This window comes from Salmo trutta, chromosome 4 (assembly GCF_901001165.1).
Source record: "Salmo trutta chromosome 4, fSalTru1.1, whole genome shotgun sequence".
NCBI lineage: Eukaryota > Metazoa > Chordata > Actinopteri > Salmoniformes > Salmonidae > Salmo > Salmo trutta.
Window position 1 is genome coordinate 11,907,732 of NC_042960.1, and position 18,204 is coordinate 11,925,935.

General features: G+C 41.8%; 1 protein-coding gene across 2 annotated transcripts in view; it reads right to left on the reverse strand.

The window, feature by feature from the left end:
- Positions 1-14,768, reverse strand: part of LOC115191080 (zinc finger protein 583-like) — a 41,335-nt gene extending 26,567 nt beyond the window's left edge. The window contains exons 1-3 of one of the 2 annotated variants that reach the window (XM_029749098.1): positions 14,311-14,768; positions 13,785-13,915; positions 13,587-13,604 (exon numbers count right to left, since the gene is read on the reverse strand). In XM_029749098.1, coding sequence (XP_029604958.1) covers positions 13,587-13,604; positions 13,785-13,915; positions 14,311-14,569 — 408 coding nt within the window. In that variant the 5' untranslated portion in view covers positions 14,570-14,768. Of the gene's footprint in view, positions 1-5,748; positions 6,326-13,586; positions 13,605-13,784; positions 13,916-14,310 lie in introns of those variants that run through there. The other variant, XM_029749101.1, reaches the window with a different exon arrangement.
- Between the last annotated feature and the right edge of the window lie 3,436 nt (positions 14,769-18,204).

Consider the following 18,204-nt stretch of genomic DNA (forward strand, 5'->3'; position numbering starts at 1 on the left):
TCAAAAGAAATCAGCCAAGACCCTAGAAAAATAAATTGTAGACCTCACAAGTCTGGTACATCCTTGGGAGCAACTTCCAAACGCCTGAAATATAAACACCATGGGACCACGCAGCTCTCATACCCCTCAGGAAGGAGACGCGTTCTGTCTCCTAGAGATGAACGTACTTTGGTACAAAAAGTGCAAATCAATCCCAGAACAACAGCAAAGGACCTTGTGAAGATGCTGGAGGAAACAGGTACAAAAGTATCTATATCCACAGTAAAACAAGTTCAATATCGACATAACTTGGAAGGCCGCTCAGCAAGGAAGAAGCCACTGCTCCAAAATCACCATAAAAAAGTCAGACTATGGTTTGCAACTGCACATGGGGACTCATACTTTTTGGAGAAATGTCCTCAGGTCTGATGAAACAAAAATAGAACTGTTTGGCCATAATGACCGTCTTTATATTTAGAGGAAAAAGGGGGAGGCTTGCAAGCCGAAGAACACCATCCCATCCGTGAATTAAGGGGGTGGCAGCGTCATGTTGTGGGGGTGCTTTGCTGCAGGAGGGACTGGTGCACTTCACAAAATAGATGGCATCAAGAGGGAGGAAAATTATGTGGATATATTGAAGAAAAATCTCAAGACATCAGTCAGGAAGTTAAAGCTTGGTCGCAAATGGGTCTCCCAAATGGACAATGACCCCAAGCATACTTCCAAAGTTGTGGCAAAATGGCTTAAGGACAACAAAGTCAAGGTATTGGAGTGGCCATCACAAAACCCTGACCTCAAACCCATAGAACATTTGTGGGCAGAACTGAAAAGGTGTGTGCGAGCAAGGAGGCCTACAAACCTGACTCAGTTACACCAGCTCTGTCAGGAGGAATGGGCCAAAATTCACCCAACTTATTGTGGGAAGCTTGTGGAAGGCTACCCAAAACATTTGACCCAAGTTAAACAATTTAAAGGCAATGCTACTAACTACTAATTGACCCACTGAGAATGTGATGAAAGAACCAAAAGCTGAAATAAATCATGCTCTCTACCATTATTCTGACATTTCACATTCTTAAAATAAAGTGGTGATCCTAACTGACCTAAAACAGGAAATTGTTACTAAGATTAAATGTCAGGAATTGTGAAAAACTGAGTTTAAATGTATTTGGCTAAGGTGGATAAACTTCAGACTTCAACTGTATAAACATACTTTTTAGGCTTATATATCTACTATGTCTGGTTGCAATATTCTACCCAGGAATATTCAACACTGAAATCTGTTATTCTCGTTATTCCAAATGCATCTGTGGATCTTTCCTGCTGACAACAATGAAAATGTATCTTTGTCTTTAATGTAGGGTTTTATCTAAACGTCTAACGAGTGGAATGTTACTTTCTATGTTATAGAGTGGAATGGTTTTTCTGCTGGTGTATCATGAGGTAGCTCCTCTCGGAGAACCTTTTCCCGCAGTCCATACAGGCGAACGGCCTCTCTCCCGTGTGGACCTTCAGGTGCATCTTCAGGTTGCCAGCCTGGGCAAAGCGCATGTGACACTGGGTACAGCTGTAGGGTTTCTCCCCTGTGTGGACCCTCTGGTGCCTTTTCAAGTCACCAGCCTGGGCGAAGCGCATGTGACACTGGGTACAGCTGAATGGTTTCACCCCTGTGTGGACCCTCTGGTGCCTCTTAAGGCTGGACGAGTGTGAAAAGCGCATATGACACTGGGTACAGCTGAAGGGTTTCATCCCTGTGTGGACCATCTGGTGGATCTCCAACTTCTGGAGGCAGCTGAAGCCTTTGTTACAGAACATGCAGAGGAACTGTTTCTCATTACTATTGTCTGATGTTGCTCCCACTGCCTGAGCCTTGGCCTTTTGGCCCTTTGAGTTCAATACCTGATCGAAAACGATGCTGCCGTGTGAATCGGAAGGCCCCATCGTCGTGGACACTGGGTCGCGATCCCTGAACGCGTGTAAAGGGGAGTGGGTGGCGACATTTAGATTTGTCCCTAAGCTTCCCCTGTAATCTAACAAATCTCTGCCCTGTGAGTGTCTGTCTCCTAGATGACAATCTACATTCCATGTGGGAGGAGCATTGCCTTCCACTTTCACAGTCACTTCATCTACGACTATAACCTCCCCTTTCTTATCTAGGCACCTTTCAGAGTACACACTACTACTGTACTGGTTCAAGTTCCCTCTAGACAGATCAGTCTGTGTCTCTAAACCCACGGATATGTTGCCAGGCTCGATCTCTGTCGTGTAGGAACAAGACGGATCATTGCCTGTCTCTAATGCATCACATGAGTCCCGATGGGAATGAACTGTCCTTGGGCTCGGGTTACCGTAAAGTAAATACTCTGAGCCAGGAGCAGGAAGACAGCCCAGTGGCCCCAGCCCCTCTGGGTCTGACCTGAGGACAGATCCTGTATGTAAAAGCCTTTGTGTTACAATTAAAGTCTCTGTGTCTGTCTCTGACTTGAGGACCTCGTTCATTGTTCCACTGTTCTCTGTGATGTTGCGTTTTGTCCTGGGCTGGGGCGAGGCTGTGAGGTCCTTTGTGGCTACAGGGGGCGCCACTCCAGCCGCTACTCCAGTCTGGATGTTTCTGATTTGTTGTAGGTCCTCTCCTTCAGTCCTCTCCTGCTTTACCGGAGACGATCCTCCAGGACCTGCAGACTCTCCATCTGCAGACTGACTCAAGAAGAGCGGAGGTTATTTTCAGTACATGAGTTGAATTGGATAACAATGTCATAGGGAAGTCTCTCTATAAATTAGGATGTACATGTTAGCAAGTGAATAGCTGAGGGGAGCCTTTCTGATTTTTTAAAATTGTATTTTTAATTGAACCGTTATTTAACTAGGCAAGTCAGTTAAGAACAAATTATTATTTACAATGACAGCCTACATTAATAATGACAGCCTACAATGACAGCCTAATAAACTAGCCACATTTAATGTACTGTAATTTATTATGGTACATTATGACACTAACCTCTATCACCATAACATGCTGGGTTGAGGTTCCACTCCCCTCATCAACAGTGATTGGTTGGTCATCTCTCCATGTATTGTGTCCCGCTGGCTTCACAAAGCTTCTGTGGCCTCCAGTGAGATGTCCTTCACCGGAGAGAGTGATTGGGGGAAAAGAGGTGGTTAGGTACTCTGCTGTCAATGCTCAACACTATATAGTACACTATTGACAGTTTTGACTGTGGCCGTGTCCGAATGCCCATACTTGCGTCCTAAATAGTATGCTGTTTGAGTATGCAAAAACAAAGTGTAATAGTATGCGACATTTAAAAAAAATCGAGTATACCTTAAATACTAATTCTGCCTTTGACAACAGCCGATCAATTAGATAAGCGGATGCGCTACCGAAATCAACGAATAGCGTGAAACAATGCAATCGCGCATTACACATTCTCAGTATGCGAAAATGGAATGTTTTATATTATGTGAATTTTTTTAAATCAAGATGGTTTAAATGCAAGGATGTTATACTCATCTCAGCTCTTTATATAGTAGAATTAGATGCACACTTTTCCACAATGCATTGGAAGAGGTGGGCTGCAAGTGATTGGCTACTCAAAGAGAAATAGGGCAAAACAAAACTAAGCTACTTAATTGGGAAGATGTAGACTTTGTTCTCCTTAAAATAATTGAGTATTGAATCGTAGGCACTACATCATTGAAACGTGTTTATTGTTCTCTTGGCCATCGTCAGAGCTTTTAAACTAAATACTACAACATCTTTTGATTTCTGAACGTGTCGGCACTGGGGACTCGGGATGTGGCTGCGTTATTGATGTCATGTTAATCAGGCCTTTTGATTTTAACATACGGATTGTTTTAGTTTTGCAGGCTAGGCTACCTATTTAATGATTTAATATATGGATGAAGCCTTACCAGTGATTCTGATCTCGTTCCCAATGATCAGTGCTTTAGTTTTATGTTGATGTCCAGGGGTTCTGAATTTGCCATGCATCCGACTGTCCATGGTTTTCTGTGAAATAGCCTTTTTATTTTAACATTTGAAAAGTTTTGGTGTGTGTACTAGGCTATTTTGATTTCATTTATATTCAGTGCATACGGAAAGTTCAGACCCCTCGACTTTTCCCACATTTTGTTACGTTACTGCCTTATTCTAAAATGGCAAAATCATTTTTGTTCCCCTCATTCTACACACAATACCCCATAATGACAAAGTGAAAACAGGTTTTTAGAAATTTCTGCAAATGTATTGCAAATAAAAAAATACCAAAAGGTGCTTCAACAAAGTACTGAATAAAGGGTCTGAATACTTATGTAAATGTCATATTTCATTTGTTTATATATTTTTTTATATACATTTCCACATAAAATATATGTCACAGCATTTTGGTTTCACTAGTAAATATGTTGAAATGGAACCAAATTCTGTTTCTGTCTTCAGTCCTTTTTAAATAGGACATATGGGCTATGGCAGGGGTAAGCAACCCTGTTCCTGGAGTGCTGCAGGTACTACAGGATTTTGTTCCAACTAGGCACCACACCTGACCAACTGAGCTCATTTATCAGTTCAGTGATTGCCTAAATTCAACACACATGGTCTTCCAGGTCAGTTAAATCAAAACCATGAAGTGCCTGTAGCACTCCAGGGTTGCCTAACCCCTGCAACCTTGTCTCAGAGCATTTCGTTTGATTCTGTACATAAATCCAAGACGCTCTATTTAGAATTATATGTTACATTTCGTATGGTATGTATTCATTTGTGGATGCCCATCACCCATTTTGTGTGATATGTTATGAACTTACAGTATGTTACGAATTTGCAAAACATGTGTTACGAATTTTAGCTGGGGGGCTAGCTGGCTAAAGTTAGCTAGGCTAGGGTTAAGTTTAGGAGAAGGGCTAGCTAACATGCTATGTAGTTGCAAAGTACCTAAAAAGTAGTTAAAGGTGCCAATTAGCTAAAGTTGTCCATCATGAGATTCAAACTCGCAACCTTTGGGTTGCTAGATGTTCACACTAACCGGCTAACATTTCTGCCTTAAATAACCATCTGCCTTATGTAACCATACCTAACATATCATACTAATTTTGTCTCCCGGATTTACAGTTACTATGATATGTCTAGTCTATGAGACCAGGCTGACCCCTGGGCTACAGTGTAGGTCTAATGTGACAAGTTTCCTATAACCAGCCTGAGTAGGCCTTAAGCTCTATTCCTATTCTATTTAGAGTTTAGAGAAATTAATCAAATTGGAAATTAGCCATTATCAGGTTGGTTAACGTAATGTCTGTTGAATTTGTAAAAATTTTGTCAAAACCAACTCAGCCAGTCAGAAGCAGTTACTGCGTTGCATATTTCTTTACTAATGGTATTTGCTAAATAGTACGCGACAATGAGTACACAGTATGCAGTTTAAATATGTAGTATGGGTATTCCGACACATACGCTGTCTAGAATTGGCACGGATGTAAGGTAACAAACACTTAACTTCTTGACATACTATTTCTAGATTGCTTATGTTCCATGCATCTTATTTTCATTGAGTAAATAATAAGAAATGCAGTAAAAAAAATACATCTGGTTAGAAAATGATAATGTGTCTTTGTGCAAGATTGCTAAGTAATCAGGGGAATTATTGCATAATATCCCAAAACTGTCAAAGACCCAATTCTGGTTAATTAACTATGTGGTTAATAACGCATTAAAGTTACACATGCGCAGAGGGGAACGGGGCGACAGGCCCAGAAGCCTCGTCCTTCTGCAAAATGTACCTCTTGCCATCTCTCTGTATTGATCCAGGATCTTGACACTACTGGGACGACTGGCGACGACGCGCTCTCGCATTGTCCTCTCTGCGCGCTCCCGTGCCACCTTCAGTTCCAGAAGCTGTAGTTTCCTCCGCAATCCCCGGTTTTCTTTCTGGCTTTGAGTTATTTCCAAACGAAACACTGCATAGTCGTCGTCTACGAGTTTACAGATCTCTGCCACGGCTGCATTCGCCAGCACCTCCATGATGGAGGCTATTTGAGTGTGAAAAACCACACAGTTAGCCATTGTTAATAGCTAGCTAGCGTTACCTAGATAACATCTATCAAATAAGTCCTGTCATATTTTGAGTTCCAGGGTTAATAAACGCCTATAACCGTATAAATAATAACAAAAACGTTGAAATTATTATTGGCCGCTAGTCGTTCTTGATTCCGTTTACTTCTTCTTTGGTAGATTGGCGGTCTTAAACAAACGTTTAAAGGTGCATGCCGCCACCTATTGTGCTGGAGTGCGTGGTCAATTACGATTCCCAAAGCTCTACTTTGGTAAAAAATAAACAAACCCATAAACCTAAATCCTCATACTACTAAGAAAATAAAAAAGAGCCCTACTAACTTCCAACAGACCCTTTCTCATCCCCCAAAACTTAAAATCTCTCCATCTCTTCAACATACTTGCAACAACACAACATTTACGTAATTTAGTAGACGCTCTTATCCAGAGCAACTTACAGTAGTGAATGCATACATTTCATTTCATGCATTTTTTTGTTGTTGTACTGGCCCCCCGTGGGAATCGAACCCACAACCCTGGCATTGCACACACCATGCTGGCGTTGCAAATGCCATGCTCTACCAACTGAGCCACAGGGAAGATCACATACTGACCAAACACCACCTCTAACTTCCTAATCTGACCTTTGAATCTTGGTCCACCGACCTTTCTTTAGAGGGCATATAAATCCTGGCCCTTGGGCTCAGAGTCACACCTCTTCTGCCACACATCTATCAAAACAGCTCTGAGCTTACATTTGGCCTCTCCTCTACCCAGTGGTAGAGTTAATCTGTTTGTCCTCTACATACAGCATTTGCACATCTAATTCAGGAATGTATACGCCTGTTCCTGTGCGATCACTATCTGGGTCGTTTACTTCCTCTTTATGTGATTTTCCGGCAGACTGGGCGCTTTGTTGTGTATTGCTGCTACTCACAGGTCGGAGTGTGAATTGTACATTTTGGTCCCAAAAAAAGAGAAAAGGGTAAACATTTAAATTGCACCACCATCTAACCCTGCACCTATACACTATCCCCCCAAAACCACCACCCATCCCATTACTTTGGCCCCAAGAGATCCTACATCAGTCCTGGGAGGATGGAACCCCTTCTCTCAAAACTCCCTGTAGATCTTCTGCTCTAAAATCTCTCACACCCTAATATTTCTCTGCTGCTGCAACTACCACATCAGTCTTTGATTTCTGGGATTTCCGCTCCATCAGTGCAGTGCAGTTGATCACCATGGCTATAAACGCAAGAAATCCAACCTTTCTAAAACGTATCCTCTCTGGATCTCTTTTATTCGCTCTAAGTTATTGTCTAAACTTGTTGGGAAAATGGTCAAAGTAGCTGATTTGTGTCAAAAGTTGAATGTTGGAAGTCATGTCACAATGGGCCATTTGGAATGATGTGTAAATCCCATGAAAGTAGATGGACAAAAAGCTTAATAGTTTAAAAAGTAGAAAATATATCAAACACTTGTTTTAAAGTTTGAGTGGCGTTTCTATCTTAAATGGTGTAAGAGGAGTAAGAGTGTTAAATAATAATAATAGCTAGATGGTAATTTTACATGAAGTAAAATTGTGGGACTTGCTTTACCTGTTTAAAAGTATTTTTGCAGTTTTAAGCATTTAACTATAGTCAAAGTTAAATGTAGTAAAATAATTGGTCTGATTACTTTGATATACCACTGTCAACCTTATTACTTTGGATTGTGGGGCAATTAGATCACAAATTTCATCAGAAATATTTACTCTGACTAATAGACTTGTATACAGTCTCATACTAGAATACCACAGTACATGACAACTGTAATAATAGAGAAGAGAAGACAATGAGGCATTGTTGAAGCTAAGTAAATGAAAAAGCATTTTTTTCACAATGTATTTGGACAACAGCTGGATGTTCATGAAGTCCTCTCTGGGCTGTGCCTGGAACGGGGAAGCCCTTCCCTTGGGGCACCTCTCAGTTAACTGAGCAGAGCACACTGTACATCTGAGAGTCATTCTTTTAAATGCAAATGTAGATTGTTCATTTTATTTGGACTTTTGTTATTTATGCTAACATGAAGACAGAACTAATGCAAGCAGTGAAATGTGATACCAATGTTTTGGTCAAGAATCATACCTGGGAGATGTCTGAAGTGAAAATGCAATACACTGGGTTGTGATCACTTTAGTATCTCTGCAGCACATCTGAATGGAATCAACTTTGGGGTCGAGAAATGAACACTGGATCCAGCAGGGTATTCTTTTTTGTGGTAGCAGCTTGTATCAACTGTGCCTACCCTCTCTCATGAAACAACGTCAAGATGGGCTTGTCGATCTGGACAGCAGATCCTTGTGGAAGGAGTGTGTGTGTACTGGTTGAAAATGATTTTGTGACTTCTTACCTGTAGAAAACGATAATTGTGGCACTTCTAACAGACTGAGTAAGCAGGGCTATTAATGCAAAGTGAGACCAGATGTTGCTATGGTAACCAGGGAAATGTCACCAGCAAAGTTACATAAGTGGGACGTTAGCTCAATGAAAGCAGTTGATGCAGTTACTAAAACAGCTCTCTAACCTTTGATTGGTAGAAGCTATTCCTGTTCTGATTTCATATTTGAAAAGCAGAGGAAGATTTCCCTCACTAACTTTTTGTCTAACTTCTTGGCAAAGTGTTCAGAATTTCAGTTGTTGAATTTTTTTGGGATGAGGTTACATTTACATTTACATTACATTTAAGTCATTTAGCAGACGCTCTTATCCAGAGCGACTTACAAATTGGTGCATTCACCTTATGATATCCAGTGGAACAACCACTTTATAATAGTGCATCTAAATCTTTTAAGGGGGGGGGGGTTAGAAGGATTACTTTATCCTATCCCAGGTATTCCTTAAAGAGGTGGGGTTTCAGGTGTCTCCGGAAGGTGGTGATTGACTCCGCTGTCTTGGTGTCGTGAGGGAGCTTGTTCCACCATTGGGGTGCCAGAGCAGCGAACAGTTTGGACTGGGCTGAGCGGGAACCGTGCTTCCTCAGAGGTAGGGGGGCCGGCAGGCCCCCTACCAAAACAGCTGTATAGTTATTTTTGCTCTGATTTCAGATTTGAATAGCAGAAAAGTAGAAGAAGAGTTCATACACACACCCTTTGTCTAACTTGTTGGGAAAATGGTCAAAGTAGCAGATTTTTGTCAAAAGTTATTGTTGTTTACAGTGAACAGAATAGAATGTTGGAGGTCATGGTGTCACAATGGGCCCTTTAGAATGATGAGGAAATCCCATGAACGTGGATTTCCAATGCCTCGCAAAGAAGGGCACCTATTGGTAGATGGGTACAAATAAAAAAAGCAAACATTGAATATCCCTTTGAGCATGGTGACGTTATTAATTACACTTTGTATTGTGTATCAATACACCCAGTCACTACAAAGCTTACAGGCGTCCTACCTAACTCAGTTGCCAGAAAGGAAGGAAACCACTCAGGGATTTCACCATGAGGAGGCCAATGGTGACTTTAAAACAATTACAGAGTTTAATGGCTGTGATAGAAAACTGAGGGTGGATCAACAACATTGTAGTTACTCCAATACTAACAGAAATTACAGAGTGAAAAGGAAGCCTGTACAAAATAAAAAATTCTAAAACATGCATTCTGCTTGCAACAAGGCACTAAAGTAATACTGCAAAACATGTGGCAAAGCAATTAACTTTTTGTTCCGAATACAAATTGTTAAGTTTGGATACCACTCCATATTTTCAATCATAGTGATGGCTGCATCATGTTGTGGGTATGCTTGTAATCTTTAAGGACTGGGGAGTTTTTCAGGACATAAAAATGATTTGGAATGGAGCTAACCACAGGCTAAATCCAATAGGAAAACCTGGTTCAGTCTGCTTTCCATCAGACACTGGGAGATTAATTCACCTTCAGCATGACATTAACCTAAAACACAAGGCCAAATCTACACTGGAGTTTCTTACCAAGAAGACAGTGAATGTTCCTGAGTGGCCGAGTTAAAATCTATGGCAAGATCTGAAAACAGTTGTCTAGCAATGATCAACAACCAATTTGACAGAGCTTGAAGAATTCTGAAAATAATAATGGGCAAATGTTGCACAATCCAGGTCTGGAAAGCTCTTAGAGACTTACCCAGAAAGACTCACAGTTGTAATCGCTGCCAAAAGGTGCTTCTACAAAGTATTGACTCAGGGGTGTGAACACTTATGTAAATTTGATATTTCTGTATTTCATTATCAATACATTTGAAAAAAATGTCTAAAAACACATTTTTGAATTCAGGCTGTAACACAACAAAATATGGAATAAGTCAAAGGGTACTTTCACTGTATATTCCGGATAAGGCTCGTTCTAATATGTTTTAATTTCTTTATTTTTACTTTTTGGATTATGTGTGTATTGTTTTGTATTACTAGGTATTAATCACTGCACTGTTGGAGCTAGAAACACAAGCATTTGGCTGTACCTGCGATAGCATCTGCAAATCTGTGTATGCGACCAGTGAACTTTGATTTGATTAGATTTGTTAACGCGCTGTCGGGTGTAAGCAGAATAGGGTGAAAACCACACATACACAGACCTCAACTAAGAATCTGCATTAACTTTATAAACTGCATTCATTTTCTCATTAAAAGTGTCTTAGAATAAAATGAAGTAGGTGAATGGATGTAATAAAATAGGCATTTGTGAACATCATATAGCCTACACCAGTGGTCACCAACCAGTCGATCTTCAAGGCATTCCTAGTCGAACGCCAAACATCGCTGTGGAAAAGCAGACGATAAAGGCTTGTGCTCCTTTTTTTTGTTGATCTGCTTAGCGCTGTTGGCGGTAGGTGCTGTGGACCGGTTAAGCAAAGTCTTCCCATTTTGAGCCATTTAATTTGTCTGAAAAGACAAACCTACCAGGCGGACCGAGAGATCTGTGGCTAAATTGGCCAGCGCAGTAGGCGCACTCGATCGGATAGCTCAAATTACTGTGCCTACAGAGCTTCCACGACCCCGGCCACAGTAAAGTTTGATACTTGCCTACGTAGGATTTAATCACTTTTAAAACCATGACCACAGAGACTGTCAAATAATAAAGTGAAGAGCTGCTGTTATGAGTGAGTATATTCTAAAAAAAAATACTATTGCAAAGCAAAACGCGCTTCTCTACTACTTCCACTCGCGATGCGGCTGCAATGAATGAGTAGCCATGTGTATTGCTAGCCTTGCGTTTTTATTATTATTAGCCGTTCGTGGTGTCTATTTTAAGAGGAATATTTCACTTTCTCTGGTCATAGGAACATGAATTTGTGCATGAGGCAGTGGGACTTAAGTTTCGCCATCAGGTGGACGTGTCCCCTCTGGTCAGTCTCACCAGAGGAAAGGTCGGAGAGAGCAGTTGTTAGGTGTACTCCCTCTCCAGCCTCTAGGTCATCAGGCTGCTGATTATCCCGCAAACCTGTCACATCCTCTCACACACCTGCGCCTGATGACACTCACCTGGACTCCATCACCTCCTTAATTATCTTCCCTATATCTGTCACTCCCCTTGGTTCTTTCCTCAGGTGTTATTGACCATGTTTTCATGTCGGTGCATTGTTTGTGTTCATTGTTTCTTTTATTTATTAAAACACTCACTCCCTGAACTTGCTTCCTGACTCAGCACACTCATTACAGCAGTGACTGTGAGAAGTGGAACCTATGCTGTTCTCTCCCTCCACTGAGACTAATGCTGTGTTCAAAACAACTGGGAACTATTGAGATCCAACTGGAAAAAATTGTTTTGAACGGTCATGAATTCCAAGTCAGAAACTCTGGCATCTTTCTAGACCGCTGACTTTCCAACCTGAAAATCACTGACGCCCTGATTTGACCTTGTTTTTTTCCCCGAGTTCCCATTTGTATTGAAAGCACCATGACAATCAGTCCAGTAAAATAAAAAAGCAAATTATTTCAATTTATGCTCAGCAAGTTGCTACACCAACTGATCTATTTTGTAATCAATGCTTGAGTTTTGAAATATGGTCTGAGAAGACCAATATTGGCAGGCCAGGCATATACTCAATATGCTGTGATAATGTATTAGGCCTACTGCACAAACCTCATTCCTACATAACTGTTAAGTAATGTTTAAAAAAAAATCTGAGTGAGAGATCAGTGAAAGTGATCTTGACTCAATAGGTTGGTGACCACTGGCCTACACAGTACAAACACAATATGTAACAGACTTTTTAGGCACAATGCCTGAATGCAATATTCTACCCAGGAATATTCAACACTGAAATCTGTTACTCTCGTTATTCCAAATGCATCTGTGGATCTTTTCTGCGGACAACAATGAAAGTTAATCTTTGTCTTTAATGCAGGGTTTGATATAAACGTCAGAAGCTATTGAGTCGAATGGTTACTTTCTATGTTATAGAGTGGAATGTTTTTTCTGCTGGTGTATCCTGAGGTAGCTCCTCTCCGAGAACCTCTTCCCGCAGTGTGTACAGGCAAACGGCCTCACTTCAGTGTGGATCTTCAGGTGCATCTTCAGATGGTGCTGGTGGGAGAACCTCTTCTCACACTGGGGGCAACTGTAGGGTTTCTCTCCTGTGTGGACCCTCTGGTGCCTCTTCAGGTCACCAGCCTGGGCGAAACGCATGTGACACTGGGTACAGCTGTAGGGTTTCTCCCCTGTGTGTACCCTCTGGTGCCTCTTCAGGTTGCCAGCCTGGGCAAAGCGCATATGACACTGGGTACAGCTAAAGGGTTTTACCCCCTGTTTTTTGCCTGATGTTGCATCCCCTCCCCGAGCCTGGGCTCTAGCCCTGTCGTTTGAGTTCAATGCCTGATCCAAAAGGGCGCAGTCGTGTGAATCGGAAGGCCCCATTGACGTGGACACTGGGTCGCGATCCCGGAACGGGTGGAAAGTGGAGTGGGTGACAACGTTTGGATTTGTCTCTAAGCTTTCTCTGTAATCTAAGAAATCTCTGCCCTGTGAGTGTCCGTCTCCTAGGTGACTATCTGCATTCCACGTGGGAGGAGCGTCGCCCTCCACTTTCACAGTCACTTCGTCTACGACTATAACCTCTCCTTTCTTATCTAGGCAGCCTTCAGAGTATACACCACTACTGTACCGGTTCCAGTCCCGTCTAGACAGATCAGTCTGGGTCTCTAAACCCAAGGATACGTTGCCAGGGTCCATTTCTGTAGTGTAAGTACAAGACAGGTCATCAACGCCAGTGTATAACACCTCACCATCTCCACAGGAATGAACAGTCCTCTGGCTCTGGTGAAATATTGGTAAGTATTCTGAGCCGGGAATAGGAGGACAGCCCAATGGCCCCAGACTCAGTCTCTCTCCTGTGTGTAAGAGCCTGTGTGTTACATTTAAAGTCTCAGTGTCCGTCTCTGACTTGAAGACAGCGTTTGGCGTTCCACAGACCTCTGTGTTGCTGCGTCGGGTACTGGACTGCGCTGGGGCGGTGTCCTCCGTGGCTACAGGGGACACTCCAGTCGGTCCAGTCTGGATGTCTCTGCTTTGCTGTAGGTCCTCCTCTCCTTCAGTCCTCTCCTGCTTAACCTCAGGACGTACAGCCTCTGCATCTGAAGACTGACACAAGAAAAGAGGAGGTTGTTACCAGTACATGAGTAAAATTGGTTTCACAAGCTCCCTTATGGCAGATAAATAAGGATGTACATGTAAGCAAGTAAATAGCCGAGGGGAGCCTTTCTGAAATAAACTGGCCACATTTGATGTACTGTCATTTTGATGTAATACTATTACACTAACCTCTATCACAATAACGTGCTGGGTTGAGGTTCCACTCCCCTCATCAACAGTGATTGGTTGGTCATCTCTCCATGTATTGTGTCCCACTGGCTTTACAAAACTCCTGTGGCTTCCAGTGAGATGTCCTTCACCTGAGAGAGTGATTGGGGGAAAAGAGATGGTTAGGTTAGCTACTGTCAATGCTCAACACTATATTGCACACTATTGACAGTTTTGACACTGATTATAATTGGTAAGGATGTAAGGTAACACTTCTCATAACTTATTGATATACTATTTATTGATAAATGTATTATGTTCATGCATAACAATGTTTTCATTCAGTTAATAATAGGAAATGCAGTAAATCATGAATCTGATAAGAATCTGGTTAGAATATCATGTCTTTGCTCAAGATTGCAATTACTTAGCTTACTATCCAAAAAATGACCAAGACCCAATTCTGGGTAATACATCTGAACACCTGTGCAGAGGTGAACGGTGCGACAGGCCGCGTAAACTCGGCCTCCTGCAACATGTACAGTACCTCTTGCCATTCCTCTGTCGTGGTCGAGGATCTTGACACTACTGGGACGACTGGTGAGGACGCGCTCCCGTGCTACCCTCAGTTCCAGTAGCTGTAGTCTCCTCCGCAATGCCCTGTTTTCTTTCTGGCTTTGAGTTATTTCCAAACGATACACTGCATAGTCGTCATCTACGAGTTTACATATATCTGCCACGGCTGCATTTGCTAGCACCTCCATAATGGAGGCTATTTGAGTGTGAAAAACCATACTGTTAGCCATTGTTAGCTAACGTTATCCGCTAACTAGCTGGCTAGCGTTACCTCGATAACATCTGTCAGCCAAGTGCTGTAAGTATGTGATGTTGTGCAGTTAAATTACTCATATTTTGAGTTCCATGGTGTTAATAAGCGTATAAATAACAACAAAAACTCTAATGTGGAAATTATTCTTGGTCGCTGTTAATTTCCGTTTACACTTCTTCTTTGGGTTTCATGTCGAACTACACGCAAAAGGTGTATTGTCGCCACCAACTGTGCGGAATGAAATAAAATGTGAATAAAAATACTCATACCGACTACCCAAAAATCACTCATCAACATGCTCCTTTCTTCATCTGTTTAAATCAATAATCCATGTCTGATCCCTGCACAGGCTCAGGAGCCTGGGTGGGTGGCACACTTTCCATCACCAATAACCCTTGTAAATCTTCACTGTGAATTCCTAAAGACCCAGATACTTTTCCTATCGTAGTCACAATGAGTTCCTTTCTACTTGAGCAGTACAGTTTATCACAGTTGCAATGAAAGACCCAAAATCCACTTTCTTTACATACAGCATGTTCGGTTCTCTTGTTTGACAAATAGGCCTATTGACTATGGGCATTGGTGCATCAACTACAATTTATTCAACTTCATTTGCTCACTCAATTATTTGGATTGCCTCCGCATAGGAGCTCTGATGTACCGCCCTAACTTTTGCCACCTCAACCTCCTTCACCCTTACAGGGCACTCCACGAACTCTGGGCCATGATCCCAACCACAAATGCAACAAGGCCATTATTCACCCCGATCTGTATACTCCACCCATTTGAAACATGGCCAAATCCTTTACAATTTTTACACTGTAATGTTTTGGAGACAAAAGCTCTTACTGCGTAACACATATACCTCAGCTTCACATGCATAGGGAGGTGCTCATCATCAAAAAACTATAGAACCGACTAACTTTCTTCCACTCTTCCTTCCACCATGCAGGTCAAGCGACGGACATTAACCACACCTGCGATTCCTGTTGCAAGGTTTTCATCCTTACCTTCCATCGACACCCCGGAGACACCCTACTCCGGAGTTCAAAGCACGATACTTCGGGTGACTCGATTCTTGTGAGACCCACTGCCCTCTTCCTCTGTTCCACAGACACAAAATGAATTAAGCCCACTCCTGGTCACTCTGATCTAACTTTTCCCAACATACGAATCACCCTCTTCGAGACCCCAAACGGATATCCCAGTTAAACATCATCAAAAAAATCTCATCCCAACAAGAAACAAATCCTTGTTGGATATATTATCATCCCCTTCAATTATTGACACTTTTTAATTTTTCATTCCATTCTTCGACACTACTGTTCAGAGTCCATTCCTCTTCTCCAACTCCACTCAATGTGCTTTTCATTTCACTTCTGCCATCACCGACGGTTACCTCTGTTTACTTCTTCTTGTTTGGGATTGGGTTCTTCTTCTTCTATGATATAATGGCGGTCCACAAACAAACATTAGCTCCACATTTCTAAATCCTCCTACCTAAGTAATTCTAAGAAAATAAAAAAGAGCCCTACTAAAAAAAGAGCCCCTTTCTTTAGAGGGCATATAAATGCAGACCCTTGGTCTGAGTCCCATCTCTCAGTGGAACATTAATATCAATTATATCTTGTTTCAAAGCTCTTTTGGCTATCTGGTCTACAATTTCATTCCCTTCCACAACTGAATGGGCTGGGACCCAGCAGAATCTCACTACTATACCTAGGCTCTCAAGTCTTCATAATAATATTAATGCCTCCAATAGTAGATCACTCCTATTCAATTTCCCAGATGATAAACTATTCAATAAAGACAGGGAATCTGTTCATACTATAATTCTGACAGGTTGTACATCCTCCACAGTTCAACTGAGTATATGGAAAGTTCATCTGTTAGTCTTCTACATATCTGCACATCAAATTCAGGAATGTAAACACATGCTCCTGTGCGCCTACTATCTGGGTCCATCTGTGAAAAGCGGTAAAAATTCATAACTTTACCAATGTAATTGTCAACCAGTTTCCCTATATCACTGACTTCTGACCAAACTTTTACTTTCTCTACCGAGGTTAGATCAACAACAGGATCTGGCAGTATCCACAGAGGAACATCCCCTATCACCACAGAAGGGCCAACCTCCAACTCCCTCAGACCACTCTCATCAGCAAGCTTTCCAACTGTCCAACCAAAACCACTGCCTTGTCTACTAGTATATTCCCAACAGTAATCTAGAACAGTAGCAGTGGGATTGTCAACCTCACAGCCTTTCAGCCTAACTTGCTTCTACACCTGCATTGCTTGCTGTTTGGGGTTTTAGGCTGGGTTTCTGTACAGCACTTTGAGATATCAGCTGATGTAAGAAGGGCTATATAAATAAATTTGATTTGATTAACCCAATAAGCTAATGACAATTTTTTACACTGTATATCCAAAGGCATCTCACCTCCCTCCACTAATAAGGCACATACATATGTTGATTTAAATGCACTGTGGTAAACCATGGGGTGTTGGGTTGAGCGTGCAGAGATGCTTTAGTCCGCAAAAACAACTTTACTAATACAGAAAATAAACATAACAAAGAAAAGAAAATCACTGAAGTTTTGCTCGGTCCTTCGTCTCTCCTTTCACTTGGTGTCAGTCTCTCCCTGTTCTCTCTCATGGTGTGTCACCGTGCTCCTTTTATTTGGCCTCCACGGCTAGTTGGCACTTTCCTCTAATTACCTCCACTTAGAGCTGTCCGTGTCGGGGTGCCCAGCTCCCGTATTCCCAGCAGAGGGGGCCAACGTCGCCTCACGTACCTCCCCTCTATTACCACCCCCCCCGGGGTAGACCTCCTGGGATACCACAGCCTCTGAAGCCAAGTCTTCGCCGCTGTTCCATAAACTATACACCCGTAATCAATTGCTGTCCGGATCAGAGCTCTATAAATATCCATAAACAATTATCTGTCAGCACCCCATTCATAATCAGAGACCGAGCGCATAACATTCCCCACCTTCTAACACTTTGTTTCAACATTTATGACATATGATATTTCCATGTATATCGCTCATTGAACCATAGACCCAAATATTTGAACTTAGAAACCCTCCCCATAGGCTGTCCATACAGAAACAACTGTATGTTATCAGCAACTTTCTTCTTAGAGAAGAGCATACAGCAAGACTTTCACCACTAACAATTTAAATCCTCAGTCAATTGACCATCTTTCAAAATCCACTATAGCTTGTTGAATAGATTTGGTCACGAGAGACATTCCTTGCCCCCTTCCAAATAGCTCTATCATCAGCATATACAGCAGATAAGCCACAATACCACTACTTACATTAAAAAACACATTCTTAATCATATATTGAACAAAATAGGACTGATAGAACTGCCTTGAGGAATGCCATTGTCAACTCCACAGGCATCAGATAAAATTGATCCTATTTTAACTCAAAAAGAGTGATTAAATAAGAACACCAAAACTCAGTTGTATAATCTCCCACAAATACCAAGTCTGTCCATCTTAATCACAGAGTCATATGCCTTTTCAATGTCAAAAAAGACAGTGCCTTCGGAAAGTATTCAGACCCCTTGACTTTTTCCACATTTTGTTACATTACAGCCTTA